This window comes from Pagrus major, chromosome 6, assembly GCF_040436345.1.
Source record: "Pagrus major chromosome 6, Pma_NU_1.0".
Classification (NCBI taxonomy): Eukaryota; Metazoa; Chordata; class Actinopteri; order Spariformes; family Sparidae; genus Pagrus; species Pagrus major.
Genome location: NC_133220.1, coordinates 25,137,678 through 25,151,780, shown reverse-complemented (window position 1 = coordinate 25,151,780; position 14,103 = coordinate 25,137,678). Strand labels below are relative to the sequence as shown.

At 49.0% G+C, this 14,103-nt stretch overlaps 1 protein-coding gene across 4 annotated transcripts in view; it reads right to left on the bottom strand.

The window, feature by feature from the left end:
* plxna1b (plexin A1b) overlaps positions 1–14,103 on the bottom strand; it is a 195,532-nt gene that overhangs the window by 30,614 nt on the left and 150,815 nt on the right. For all 4 annotated transcript variants that reach the window (XM_073468452.1, XM_073468454.1, XM_073468453.1 and 1 more), the window contains exons 13-15: positions 6,788–6,939; positions 3,720–3,843; positions 3,482–3,618 (exon numbers count right to left, since the gene is read on the bottom strand). In XM_073468452.1, the coding sequence (XP_073324553.1) occupies positions 3,482–3,618; positions 3,720–3,843; positions 6,788–6,939 (413 nt within the window). The remainder of the gene's footprint in view (positions 1–3,481; positions 3,619–3,719; positions 3,844–6,787; positions 6,940–14,103) is intronic.

Genomic DNA, 14,103 nt, shown 5'->3' with positions numbered 1-14,103 from the left:
CCAGAAACTTTGTGCTCCACTCCAGTGGCTCATTGAACTGTCCCCTCCCCGTGTGTGTGTGTGTGTGTGTGTGTGTGTGTGTGTGTGTGGGTGTGTGTGGGGGGGATACTGTTGGCCGAGCTGAGGGAGGATGACCACCTGTGAGCAAGATGCGTGTGTGCGCACCTACATGAATGTACAGTACATGTATAATCAGTGCGTGGAGCAGGTGCGCTTTCACTGTGTGCAGTTCTGTGAATTTGCATATAAATACAGCGCGCAGGTAGGAGATTAACATTGTGTAAGTATGTGTTTTGTGTCACCCGTCGTCTGCTAACATCCTACAGTTTGCAAACGGGTGTGTGCGCATTTGTGCAGGTATGATGGCAGGTGGCATAGTGGGAAATTCTGAGTCGAACAAGCTGATCCACACACAAATCCTCCCGTTATCTGTTGTGGAAGTGGAATCCACTGAAAGACAGGAGATGATGGAGAAGACGAAAGAGTGAAAGCCTATTCTGGCTGCTAGATCCCTTCGGCTTGCAGTGGGTTGGGAGTAGGGGTGGATGGTATACTGGTTTCATCGACATCATGTGTCACGTTCTGCAATACCATCATTACTGTGATAAATGTTTTAGTTTTTGACATGCAGGTAGAGGGCTACGCACATACTTACAATACTGGAGTAACACCCAGTAACTACTATTTTGCTTGCTAACGCAGACTCCAGTACGAAGCTGTGAAGGTATGAACAAAGCACATATTTTTTTTCTGTTGTTAGCTGCAAGAAACAACGCTAACGTCTTCATCTACTCCCAACATCCGAGGAAGTAAAGACACAATACTACAACTGGAAAACTATAACATGTGTGCTTACCATTTTACTTTGGATTGCTTTCTCAGTGAGAGCAGGATTCAGCAATGTTCGTTGAAAACTGAAGCTCAAGGAAGGATCAATAACATCGTATAACTTGGAACTTGTGAGATTTTTATGTTGCTTCACTGTTTATTTTTGCAGATTAGCCTGTCTAACATGTTCTCAGCATGTTCCACAGCTAATGTGGCTAGTGTAGGTGCACATACTGGAGCACAGGTAGACTCTTGATTTTGAAAAAAAATGCTGCCAAAGTACCCTCATGGATGCCACTGTAGTAGATAAAACATGATAAAAGGTGCCCTCTAGGGTGGCCTTCCAGTTCACTATAAATGTATCACGACTTTCTGCGGCAGGGTGCTGGAGCAATGTTGGAGTACCAAATATTAAGGGACAGACAAGAAAAAAAAGAAATTAAAAATAAGAAACTTCTCACTGTAACACAAGCTGAGCTGGCTGCGTAGAGAGACCTCCTTCTGCTCAAAGGATCCTCGCCTATGAGTGTCTGTTGCTGCTGTATGTAAATGTATTTGACAGACAACCCCCTGTGGCACACTGACTATTGTACTTATAATATACTTTGAGTTTCCTGCCAAATAAATGCTGTTGAGATGCCTAATCCTACCCCTCGTCTAACTCTGAGAATGAATCACATTACATTTACTAATTAACCTACATTATGGGGCATACTCCGCCTCCCAAAATACATGTTGCTATACCTCATTTTCATGCCTATTTTGAGCCAATAAACACATATATTTTTTCCCCCATCATTTCTTTTCTTTCTATACGTTGCCTTACATTGCCAAGAGAGTGAAAAGAGATTCATGTTTTGAGTGGAGCATTTGTTTAATGTCTGTAATACTGTGATATATTGTCACTGCAAAAAATAAATTAATTAAAAACACAGAAAAAAGAGAGAGAAAAAATACAGTGATATCAATTTTAGGTCATAACGCACACCCCTAGTTGGCGAAAGAAAAGGACAAATGGGGGAATCGGGCATCTTTGTCAGACACATCCTTGCTGTCTCCCAGGAGACAATTTCTCAGACTGAGATGGGAATGAAGAGGGGATGACGATAGAAAAAAAAAGAAGGATATATAAAAAAAACTAGTTTTCCACATTCCACTAGTGCTGCGTTTCCATGGCAACCATTTTCACAACACCATCACATTTGAGGGCGCCTGTGGTGCCGCGTACGTATTTCTGACAAGGTTGCGGCCACACAAAAGAAAGCCAAGAGGGGATACAGAAAAAAAGAAAAGAGAGGGAAAGAAAAGGGTGTTGTGGAAGGAGATAAGAGGATGAGTGACTTGGGGTAAATAGGCTTTGATTAAAGCGGAGGGCCCGCTGAATACAAAGACACATTAAAGAGATGGACTCAACCAGTTCATTACTTTGGCCATAAAGGTTATTGCTGCTCAGTGAATGAAAGGCCAAGACTATTATGTTCACCTTTCTGCAGATGTGCCACAGAGCTTTAAATTGGCCTTTACTTTTTCTTTTGATATGATATAAAAAGGACTTGATAGGTGCAAGCTCATTAGTTTAACCTGTCACTTGTTGCCTGAGAGAAAGAGGCACTATCACAAAAACACCAGTGTTATAGAGAATCTGCTTATGAAAGACAAACAAGAAAAGCTCTGAATGGAAAACTGTATAAGAGGAGTGTAAATATTTGCCTGGAAATTCCTTTTAGCACATAGGTGCTCGTTTTAGTTAACTGACAATCTTTTCTGTGAGGTTTCTTTTCACTGCCATCTGCCAGACACCATACATGAGTGGATTTAGTCCAGAGCTCAGTTTGCTGTCACTTTGCCAGGAAGGGACTCAAAGAAACAATAGAGTTCTTGGCTGGAGGAATTAGAGTCATATCAAATTGGATCTTTGTCTCCTCTTCTTGAAATCCTGGCGCAATCTCTCACAGAGTGAGTGACAACGAGAAGATAACGGTGGTAGATTATTATAAAAACTAAAAAAAAAGGAGAAAAAAAACACGTATTTCAAACATGAGCTCAAAGCAAGAAAAAAATGTTGGGTTACCAATTACCAGCAACACCATATCATTCCTTCCAAATTATAGTCATACCTCTGACAAAATGTGGGCCATGCACTTAAGTCATTCACAGCATAACTGAACAATGATATCAGCTTCCCTCGAGAAAGGCTACACTGTGATTCTCACAATTGCTGTGAATTACAGTACTGCAGGTCATCCTCTTTCCGGCTGTTTTTTTCAGACCCGTGAAAAGGCGATAACTATTGTAATTAAACACTGAAGAACAGGGAAGATGGCAGTAGTAAAAGATTGGGGGGGAGTGGCCAGGATGCATTATGAGTTGTAATTGTCTACAGAGGAGCGTAAGCCAAAGAAACTTCAGAGTCACAGTGACAAGAACTAAAAAAACACATTTGATTTACCTCTTGGAAGAGAAGAGTATCCTTTGATCATTGATTATTCAAAAAGTAGGAATTTAACTATCACAAAACATCACTGCAATCCAGTATCAAATGTATTACAGAGGAAAAAAAAATATTTGCATACTAATACCTGCAATTTTACTGATAATTTCAAAAAATGTTTTTATGTCACAAGTCACTAAGATTTCAGGTTGTTTCACTCACCTCTCAAAGCGGCAGGGGTGCAGTCCTATCTTCACAGCCACGGCGCTGCCTGCATTGAGATGACTGCCTTCAATGGTGATCCTTGTTCCTCCAGACAGCGGCCCAGTGGTGGGATGGACACGGGTAAAGTACGGAGACTAAGGAGGGACACGGGCAGAGGACAGGCGGCTCAATCATGGCTGCTGGGTGTATTAAAAACATCCAAAAAGTTTTGTCTTAGAGATTCACACACACTTACCACAAAGGTGAAGGCCTTGGTGGAGATGGCTTTGTAGTCCTGGTGAATGCAGTCCCTAACACACACTTCTACCTGAGCCTCCTGCACCCTGTAACCTGTGGCGTCATTCAGCCGACACACGATCCTGAAAAAGGGGAAACAAAGAGGTGGAGAGATGAGTTCTGTAACCGCTGCTACCAAAATTAAATGTGTATCTTGGTTGATCATAGGCCAAGTGAAACTAAGACAGAATTGATGAAAGCGCAACATTTTTCTTCTGCTCCAAATTCTAATAGTTTCTGTAGCCTTACTCATAAAAATAACAAAAAGCAGACCAAATGCTCTATTAGTGGAAACCTGCAGTGCTCGAACAGGGTGTGTGCATCTGCATTAACGCATACTGTAGAAGCATAAGCTTCGCACATGGCCTTGGGTGCTGGCCGGCCAAATGAAAATCCACTGGAGAAATGATTGAGTGAGGGGAGGAGTGGCAGCGTAGCCCACGGGGGAAGAAACGTGCGCACACACTCACTTCATGTTTCACCCACTGGAGACACACTTGACTGTTAATTAGCCAGAGCGGGCGGATGAGACGGAGAGAGAGGGCGCGAGTGCAGAGGAGAGAGAGGGAGAGAGGGTTAAAGCGAGAGAGGCTGATTAATTGAACGAGCTCATATCCTACACATCTCCCTCAGCTTCCCTCCCCGAGATGAGTTATTAACTCTCCTGTTTCTGTCCTCCCTGCAGGTGGCGACGGCAACTGCAGCTCTGTTGCGACAATGAATCTCACATTCTGACGCTGCTGGTTTCTATTGTTTTTATTTCCCCTGTCATTTATTCCCAGGCCGAACACGATGACAGGGCCGCGATTACAATACGGTACAGCTCTCAGTTAGGAGCTGCAGCTTGACTTGCATCATTACTGCGCAGATGACAGGTGGCTACATTGAGCTGCTATTATGTAGTTAGAAAGACTGAGATGACAGCTTTATAAATTTAACCTCCATCAATCAAATTATTGAGGTGAAATGTGATGGTTAAAATTTAAACATATGCCAAATTGTTACATGAAAACTACTAATAAGGCAGTAAAAAAGGGATACCAGGTTGTGTTTTTCCTCACTACTGCCAATAATTTACTTCTCAATGTGGAATCAAATCCATCTGGTTAATATTTAATGCCTGAGGTGAATGACGAGCCTGCTAATACAGAAAGAAGCAGAAGGTGCAGCATTTTCTTGCAATTCTGTTTCACAATAACAGGGATTATGTGCAGGCTGTATGAAACGCTGGCAGAGAGAAAAAGAAAGCCAGAGCTTGAACAATGTGTCTACATTTTGCCCAACAGTTAGTGCACCTCCTTCTTTTCCCCTCTCTCTCCTCCAACAGCTGACCTTTGACCCGCACTGTCAATCCCTGAACCCCAGCCCGTCTCCTGTGCTACAGCTCTGATGGGGTCACGGGAATGACGAGAGCAACCGGGCCACTAATGGCGCCGTATGGCTAACATCACTTTTAATTAGCATGACAGCCTCACTGCCAGCCGCGCCCTCCTCCTCCTCTTCCTGCGGGTGCTATGGCAACAGGCCAATGCAGTGCTACAGGGCTGACAGGGTTAAACGTCGACACCTTGGTGGTTTTGGATGTGATCGACAAAATGAACATGAGGTAAGGACAAAGTTACAACACGGAGGCATTTAACACGACTCTACAGCTTTACAGTCCAATATAAAACTGGTTTGTTCTCTGTGAATTCAACAATATATCAGGTTATAAATGATAAATCAAGCCTGACATGTCACTGCCGTATTTTCTAAACCCATTCTGGGGATACCTGTCATCGCATGGTGAGAGCTGCACAACATTCTGTTGTTCTGACTGTCAAATCATCAAAGTCACATTTCTTCTTTTCCTTCTAAGTGAGGGGGCAGAGAGAAAACGAAATCTGCTGGGACTGTTGCTGCAAAACTCAGCAAATGGAGCATTAGTGTACAGATGACAGCTACATAGTTAGAAATAGAATATTGAGGACACCTCCAGCTGTGATGAGCGTCCCCAACATTTCCTTGTCCTAAATTGTATCTTGTCTGCTTCTGGATAAATTCAATGTAAAACACAAGTGGTGTGTGACTCATATGGTGGTTTCACTGATGGCCCCCGATCTTTCTGGAGAGTGTGACTGAAATCTAATTAATAATTCCCATGATATTACTTACATGAGCACTAAAGACTTTTATTGAAATGAGGCGACCTGTTTAGAGCGACAACAAAGAGTTCAGTCATGTCCAATAGACTGAACCAAGAACTCAAGAGAGAACTCGGAGCGGTGATTGTTTACTGCCGTTGCACAAGTAAAGCTTTTCTCAGAACATGTTATAATATAATATACTAGTTCCACCCGCCGGGATGCATAATTTCCCAGAAAGTAGAAAACATAACTACATCAGAGGGAGAGGTCACATGATGTGTACAAGCCGCTTTAAACTTTTCTCTCTGAATGGTCATTAGTTATTTTTTAGTTTGGTTTTAATTGGTTTTGTTTGAAAGAGGAAAGTTGTGTTTGATTGGGGTGTAACAGTTCTCTAAATCCACAGTTCCTATCATATTTGTTATTTTGGTTTTGGGGTTTTTCTGGACTTTATCAAATCAGCTACAATTTGGAATATCACTTAAGAACAATTTGAAGGTAGATTAACTACTTACATTTTTCTTCAAATAAATTCACAATGTAAACAGAAATACATGAATTAACAACCAACACTTCTCTTAAGACTAGTCTACATCTTAAGTGCAGCAAAAAGTCAGATGTAAATCGACAGCGACAGCAATTACAACATTACGAGCAGACCCTAAATGCACCATGTAGAGTACGGTCAGTCAACAGAAGTAGGCAGCTGTTTACAAGTTGTCCAATGCTCTTCGAGGACAGGAATTACAGTAAACTGTGGTATAATAGATAATGTGGTAAAATGTGCGATCCTTGAGACTGAGGATGTTTGTATGGTGGCTCAGTCTCGGTTTCAGAATTGTTACACCCCTGGAAACAGTGATCTGAGAGTTGCAGTGCAGGTGGGACAGTGTCAACGTACTGCTCAGCGCTGATGTATTGGTCTTCCTGAGGGTTGCAGGCCACCTTGCCAATGCGGACTCCATTCTGGATGTCTTTGAACTGCAGACCCAAGTTCTCACCCGTGATGGTGAGCATGGTTCCTCCCTGCCTTGGGCCTGTCTCTGGAGACAACTGGTGGGAAGAACAAATTAGAGGGGACATATGTTAGCCAGAACATGAAATTGATTTTCACCAAGCAGTACATCATAAAACACATATTTCATGTCAGCATGAATGACAGTTTATTTAAGTCATTGTGGTCATGTCCCGTTCTGAATGGATCAGATACTTGCTACCTCATTATCAAGATGAAAAATGACCACAGATCCATTAACTCCGCCTCAACTCAGTCAAACATTCACAAGCTGCCAACTCACACAGTTAACCTGGACCCACCCATCACGCCCTCACTTACATCTCTCATTTAACCTTGTGACGATTAATCTACTGAACACAATTACTGCGCATGGCGACCTCTGCTCCCTTTCTTTCCCCTGGAGGTCTGCGAAAGGTGTGCGGAGGTGCTAATGGCTACCGGAGGCTAGCCCAGTCGCTAATCACGGTCCCATTCATCCAGCCCGCGACGCAGACAATGGCCCCTTTGGTAATCAGTCATTGCTAGTATAATTAGGGCTAAAGCTAATTGGATTAGAACCTGGTGGGGGGAGGGTGGGGTCATTTGCCGCAGCAGGGTGGAAGGAGGGTGAAGGGGATGAGACGTTGGTGGGTGGGTGTCGTGGAGTGAGGTCACACCCTGACCTAGCTTGCCATAAAAGGTAGGATAAAATGAATGTTCCGTGATTAAGCTCCCATTATTGTACTCAGGCAGACATTTCCCCCGTAGGTGTGACGCTCCAAGTTCCAGTTTTGTGCAGATAATACAGTAAGAGTTGATAGCTAGCTAGCACATAATAGTCCATACAGACATGGAAAAACTTAAGGTTATTTACATAACCCCGGTTCTCTGAGTAATATGAGTGAGATGTCTCACTATGGGATGCACGCCTCGCTGCAGCCCTCAGAAGCATTAATCTCATTACGCCAATCCTGATTGGCTGGTGAAACGTGTCCGTCCGCCTCAGGTAGTCCCCTCTACCTTAAATAGCGCATGCGGACGGCACCACGTCATTCAAGATAAGCACCTCTTCTCACTCGCCCAAGCAAGAAGGGATGTCTGGTGAGACATCTCACTCATATTACTCAGAGAACCGGGGTTATGTAAATAACCTTAAGTTCTCTTTCATAATATTTCGTTCGATGTCTCACTATGGGATGTGGTAGCTCCCGTATTGCCAGACAAGCTTACCTAACGTCCACCAACCCACAGGGAAAAGTACTCTGTTCCAATCAGGACAGCAAAACCGCGCGTGCCACGCACGGCGCGGAGACGTCCAGCTTATAGAAGCGGACAAAAGTGAGAGGCGAGGACCAACTCGCTGCAGCACAGATGTCCTGAACAGAAACTCCCCTGAATAAGGCCCAGGATGCGGCCAAACCCCGAGTCGAGTGCGCTCGCAGGCCCACAGGTGGCTGCAAACCCTGACTCGTATACGCCAAAGCAATTGCCTCCACCACCCAGTGGGATAGGCGCTGCTTTGTGATAGGTTTTCCCTTATGAGGATTAGCCCAGGAGACGAACAGCTGATCGCTCCTCCTGAAACCCTTTGTCCTATCCATGTAAGTGCGCACCGCACGGACTGGACACAACGCATGTGACCGCTGCTCTCCTGGTGAAGCAGCAAAGGCCACAAGGTCAATAGGAGAAATTGAGCCGACCACCTTAGGCACAAAAGCCGGGTTGGGCTTCAAAATCATCCTTACATCCCCCGGGAAGAGCTGAGCGCATGACGAATGCACCGAAAGCGCATGGATGTCACTAACCCGTTTAGCCGAAGCCAGAGCCAGTAACAACACTGTCTTGAGAGACACGTGTTTCAAGTCTGCTCCCTCCAGTGGCTCAAAGGGAGGTCCTTTAAGACCCTCCAGAACCACAGCCAGATCCCATGGTGGTACCAGTGGTCTGGACACGGGGAGAAGCCTGCGCGCTCCCTTCATAAAACGGCAAACCAGCGGGTGCTGGCTCGCTGTTTGCTTTCCAAACCCCACGTGACAGGCGGCGATAGCTGCCAAGTACACCTTAACCGTGGAGAAGGCTTTTCGTTTGTCAATCAGGTCCTGCAAGAATGATAATATCACTCCTACTGGACACTGAAAGGGAATGTGGCCATTTCTGTGACACCACCCCTCAAACACTCTCCACTTACAGTCATACAGGGACCTAGTGGAGGAGGCTCGAGCACTTTGTATGGTGGAAATCACGCGCTGTGAGAGTCCCACAGCTGACAGACTGAGCCACTCAGGGGCCAAGCCCACAGCGCCATGCGTTCTGGGTGCGGGTGGAAGACCGCCCCCCCCCCCTGCGATAGCAGGTCCCTGCGCAGCGGGAGCTGCCAGGGCTGAGCGCACAGCAACCGATATATCTCCGCCAGCCAATGCATCGCAGGCCAATGCGGAGCTATCAAAATCAGTGCGTGGCCGTGCTCCCTCACTCTGGACAGAGTGGGGGGTATCAAGGCCAGGGGGGGGAACGCGTAAAGAAGCTCGTGCGGCCAGGCGTGCGCTAGTGCGTCGACGCCGAGGGGAGCATCCATGCTGCGCAGAGAGTAAAACAGCGCGCACTGCGCGTTTCCTCTCGACGCGAACAGATCCACCGTGGCCCGACCGTAACGGCCCCATATCTGTTCCACAATTTCCGGGTGTAGAGTCCACTCCCCGTATACTGGCGCGCCCCTGGACAACAGGTCCGCGCCTGTGTTCAGGGCTCCTGGGACGTGCGTCGCTCTCAGGGAGAGGAGACGACCGCAGCTCCACAGGATCAGTTTGCGTGCCAGCATGTACAACCGACGGGAGCGTAACCCCCCCTGACGGTTGATGTACGCCACTGTCGTCGTATTGTCCGTCCTCACCAGGACATGATGACCCGTGAGAGACGGAAGGAAATGTTTCAGGGAGAGGAACACCGCTGACAGTTCCAGAAAATTTATGTGAGACCGCTGGAGGTCCACACTCCAGTGGCCCCTCACAGACCGGCCCTCGTGAATTCCGCCCCAGCCCGTCAGGCTGGCGTCCGTAGTGACCACCTTCCTGGACAAGACGGAGCCCATGGGCACCCCTTGTGTCAGAAAGGACGGGACGCGCCAGTGGCGCAGCGCCCTGGCGCACCCTGGTGTGACCAGTATCCTCCGTGCGCCATGACGCACGGGATCTAGCCCGCATGAGGCCACCCAAAGCTGGAATTCCCTCATGTGGAGGCGACCAAGATGGACTACGAGAATGGCAGACGCCATCAGCCCGAGTAATCGAAGACACAATCTGAATTGAACAGATTTGCCTGGATGAAAGAGCGCGAGACATGCCCTGAAATTTTTCACCCGCTCCGCCGAGAGGCGCGCTGTGAAAGTCACCGAGTCCAGAGATAATCCCAGAAAGATTATGCCCTGCGCTGGGGATAGCATGCTCTTTTCCGCGTTTATCACGAAACCCAGATCGATTAGGTGACGTGTGAGAATACGCGTGTGCGCCCTGGCCTCCTGCTCCGACTGTGCCAACAGCAGCCAATCGTCCAGATATGTGGCCAAGCGGATGCCCTGCCGTCTCAGCGGGGCTATTGCCGCTTCTGTGCACCGCACAAACACCCTCGGGCTTAATGACAGACCGAAAGGGAGCACGCGGTACTCGTAACAGCTCCCTTGGAAAGCGAATCTCAGATACTTTCTGTGGGGAGGATAAATCGGGATATGGAAATACGCGTCTTTCAGATCGACAGAAGTGAACCAATCGTTCTGTCTCACAAGGCGCAGCAGGGATGCGTGCGTAAGCATCCTGAACTTGTATTTCCTGAGATATTTGTTCAGAGCACGTAAATCCAGGATAGGGCGAATACCGCTCCCCCCCCGTTTGGGGACCAGAAAATACCTGGAGTAAAAACCGCTCTGACACTGTGCGGGAGGGACGACACAAATTGCTCCTTTGTTTAACAGTGAGAGGATTTCCTCCTGTAAAACGCGAGCTGACTCTCCCTGAGCCTGGGAGTGTATTATACCGGCGAATCGCGGAGGAACAGCTGAGAACTGCAGCCTGTATCCCCTCGCGATCGTCCTCAACACCCAGGGTGGAGCTGCGAGCGCGGCCCATCTCTCGCATCTGAGGGAGAGAGTGGACACGCACCGCAGCCCCTCCACCATGAGAGGCTCCAGCCGCGGTGCGGTGGGGCTCTCCCTTGGTGGAGTAGTGACATGGCTCCCGGGCGGTGCTGTGCAATTCCGCCCGGGAGGACAGCGCAGCAGCGGGGACCCCACAGCCCCCCCCACGGGAAAAGCCGCAGCTTTCCGCCGAGGGGGGACAGCGGATGTCGCCACCGCGCTGCTTATTCTGATAGTTTTGGCTTTTTTTATTAGCTGCGCCCTCGGCACTCGGCCTGGATGCGACAGCGGAACACAATTTATTTTCTTTATGAAAACTTGTGTGTGTGTGCGTGCTTGTGGACATGAGTGAGGGGCAACTGCTGAACCCTCTGCCGTCAAATGTCCGTCTCTCCCGGCTTGCTCTGGCAAGGTCCGTGGCAGCTGGGAGACGGGGGCGTGGGGGGCCCCTGAGCGCACGCTCGAAAGCCGAACAGGTGGAGCTGGAGAACGGGGAACTTCCAGCTGCATCACCGGTGAAGAGAGGAGCCTTCAGGCCGCTCTCTTCTTCCTCCTGGCCTGGTTAGTGGCAGCTTGCGCGGGCTGTGCCGGCGGAGCTGCAGCCGGGGCCGAGGGTTTCTTGGACCAGCCGGCCCGGCTGGGCAGGGGAGGTGGGGCGGGCCGGGGTTTCGACAGTTTAGGTATTTTAAACTGCGAAACTTGGGCAGCAGCCTGCGCGAAGGTTTTCCGCTGTGCAGGCGGAGAGGGAGCTTGGGGCTTTCGAGGGAGGCAGAGCTGGAGAGCTTCGTCTTCCTTCTTTTTGGCTTCACACCGCCGTTGCATCGAAGCCAACGCGGAACCAAAAATCCCCTCCGGGACAATGGGCATGTCCAGGACGTCGTCCTTCTCTCTGTCTGACAGGTTGGCGAGGTTGAGCCACCGCGCTCGTTCCTGCAGAACCATTGCCCCCATCGACCTTCCCGTGGCCTGGACCGCACAGCGTTGGATACGGAGGCACAGGTCGGTGATGACCGGTATCTCCTCCCACGTAGCTGGGTCCTGAGTTTGCACAAAATCCTCGCATAACTCAGCCTGATAAGCCGTGAGCAGGGAGAGGACATTGAGCGCTCTGGCCGAAAGCGCCGCCGCCTTGTATGCCTTTTCAGTCAGAGTTGACTGAAAACGGTCAGACTTGGATGGCAGGCTGGGGCTCCGGGAGGACACCGCTGACAGCCGTGGGTGAAGGTGCGCTGCAACGAGTGGCTCCATCGGAGGCATGCGGAGCAGACCCAGGCTCTCCATCGCTTCACAGTCGAGGGACGAGGCTCCGGGGATCGGGCTCCTGCTGCTGTAAGGGCGGTCTCTCCATGAGCGCGCCACCTCATCCAGCAGCTCTGGGAAGACAGGGAGACGTTGCTTCGTCGCACTCTTAGCCAAGGGCAATTTCTTCCCCTCGTAGCGGGATCTGGTGGTCTCAGCTACGACAGCGGGCCAGGGGATATCCAGTCGGGCAGCAGCGCGTTTGCACACGTCGAGCAGGTCCGAGCTGGGGAGGGGAGAAGCTGGTGTGCTACTCTCATCTCCATCCCGAGAGGCGACGGAGGCCGCGGGCTGTGCAGCCCGGGCCGGAGTGATGAAGATGTCGTCCTCTTCTTCATCCTCTGAGATGAGGAGTTCCGAGGCGCCATCGTCATCGTCCCCATAGTCCAGTTCCAGGACGTCTTCCTCCTGCGGGGGATCCGCGGCTAGGTCGAGCTGGGAGCCCCAGCTGGCGCTAGCCTCCGGCATCGCCACCGCAGCGACCTCCATCTCCTCTCCGCCTTCGACGGCGGGGCCGCCGGGAGGGAGATAGGGGTCATGTCCAGACAAGCTAGCTTGGCGGGCTAGCCGTCTGCGGAGACTCTTGACGGTGAACACCGCACAGTGTTGACACGAGCCGGGGACGTCGATAGCTAGCCGGGCGTGTTGCAGCCCCAGGCAGCTCGAGCAGACCTGGTGTGGATCCGTACTCGATATCTTATTCCCGCAACGACAGAGTCGGGCCCCAGAGTCTCCGTGCCCTCTGGTGTGAGGGGATTTAGCCTCCATTCCTCGCGAGCTGGTGTGCAGGCGGGGAGTCGAGGCAGTTAGCTGGTGTGCTAACGTGAAGAAGCCGAAAAATTAGCTGGTGTGCTAATACTCGGTGCTCGAACTGCCGTGGTGGGGCGTCGAGGACAGTGCTGGCCAAGCTGTGGAGAGCAAGGAAAGCACTGGTTCGATCTGGTGTGATCGATGAAGCACAGAAAAAGATATCCAAAAAGCTAGTAGCGCCCGGCGACGGAAGCTAAATAAGGTCCGCCTGTGGACAGTTTAGCTAGCTAGCCTTGGACGTGAGATATGCTCCGAGTGAGAAGAGGTGTTTGAATGACGTGGTGCCGTCCGCATGCGCTATTTAAGGTAGAGGGGACTACCTGAGGCGGACGGACACGTTTCACCAGCCAATCAGGATTGGCGTAATGAGATTAATGCTTCTGAGGGCTGCAGCGAGGCGTGCATCCCATAGTGAGACATCGAACGAAATATTATGAAAGAGAACACATACACATATTGCCAAAAACCACATATGTATTTTTTATTTGAATATGTTTGCACTGTTCTAAAGCAAGCAACACCTCTATGAACACCAGAAAGTTGAAAAGCAAAATTTGTGAGGCCTTGCGAAACAGGTGCCAGCTTGGTGACGTGGTTGCTATTTGGACAAAAATGAAACAATCGAACAAAGTGCAGCAAACCATGTGCCATAGCTATGTTGGCTGCTCCATTTTGGACTCTCTGGATCTCTTTGTTTCATCAAAACGATTTGATTCATGCATCACATTTGGCCAAAGTTGAACTTTGGGCCAAAGCACCATGTAAATTCACTTTGCAAAATCTATTGACAGCAAGTGAAATGCATTGATTTTGTGTTGAAAGCTCTGCTGATATTAACAATGTTGTGACTGGACCTTTAGAGTAAAAAAAAAAAAAAAGCCATTTTCAATTTCAAAAATAGATGAGAAAACCCTATGAGTGTGTAACAAATTTTAACAGGGGTTAAGAGTACACTGGTGTTGAAACTTGTAAAAGGAATAGTTTG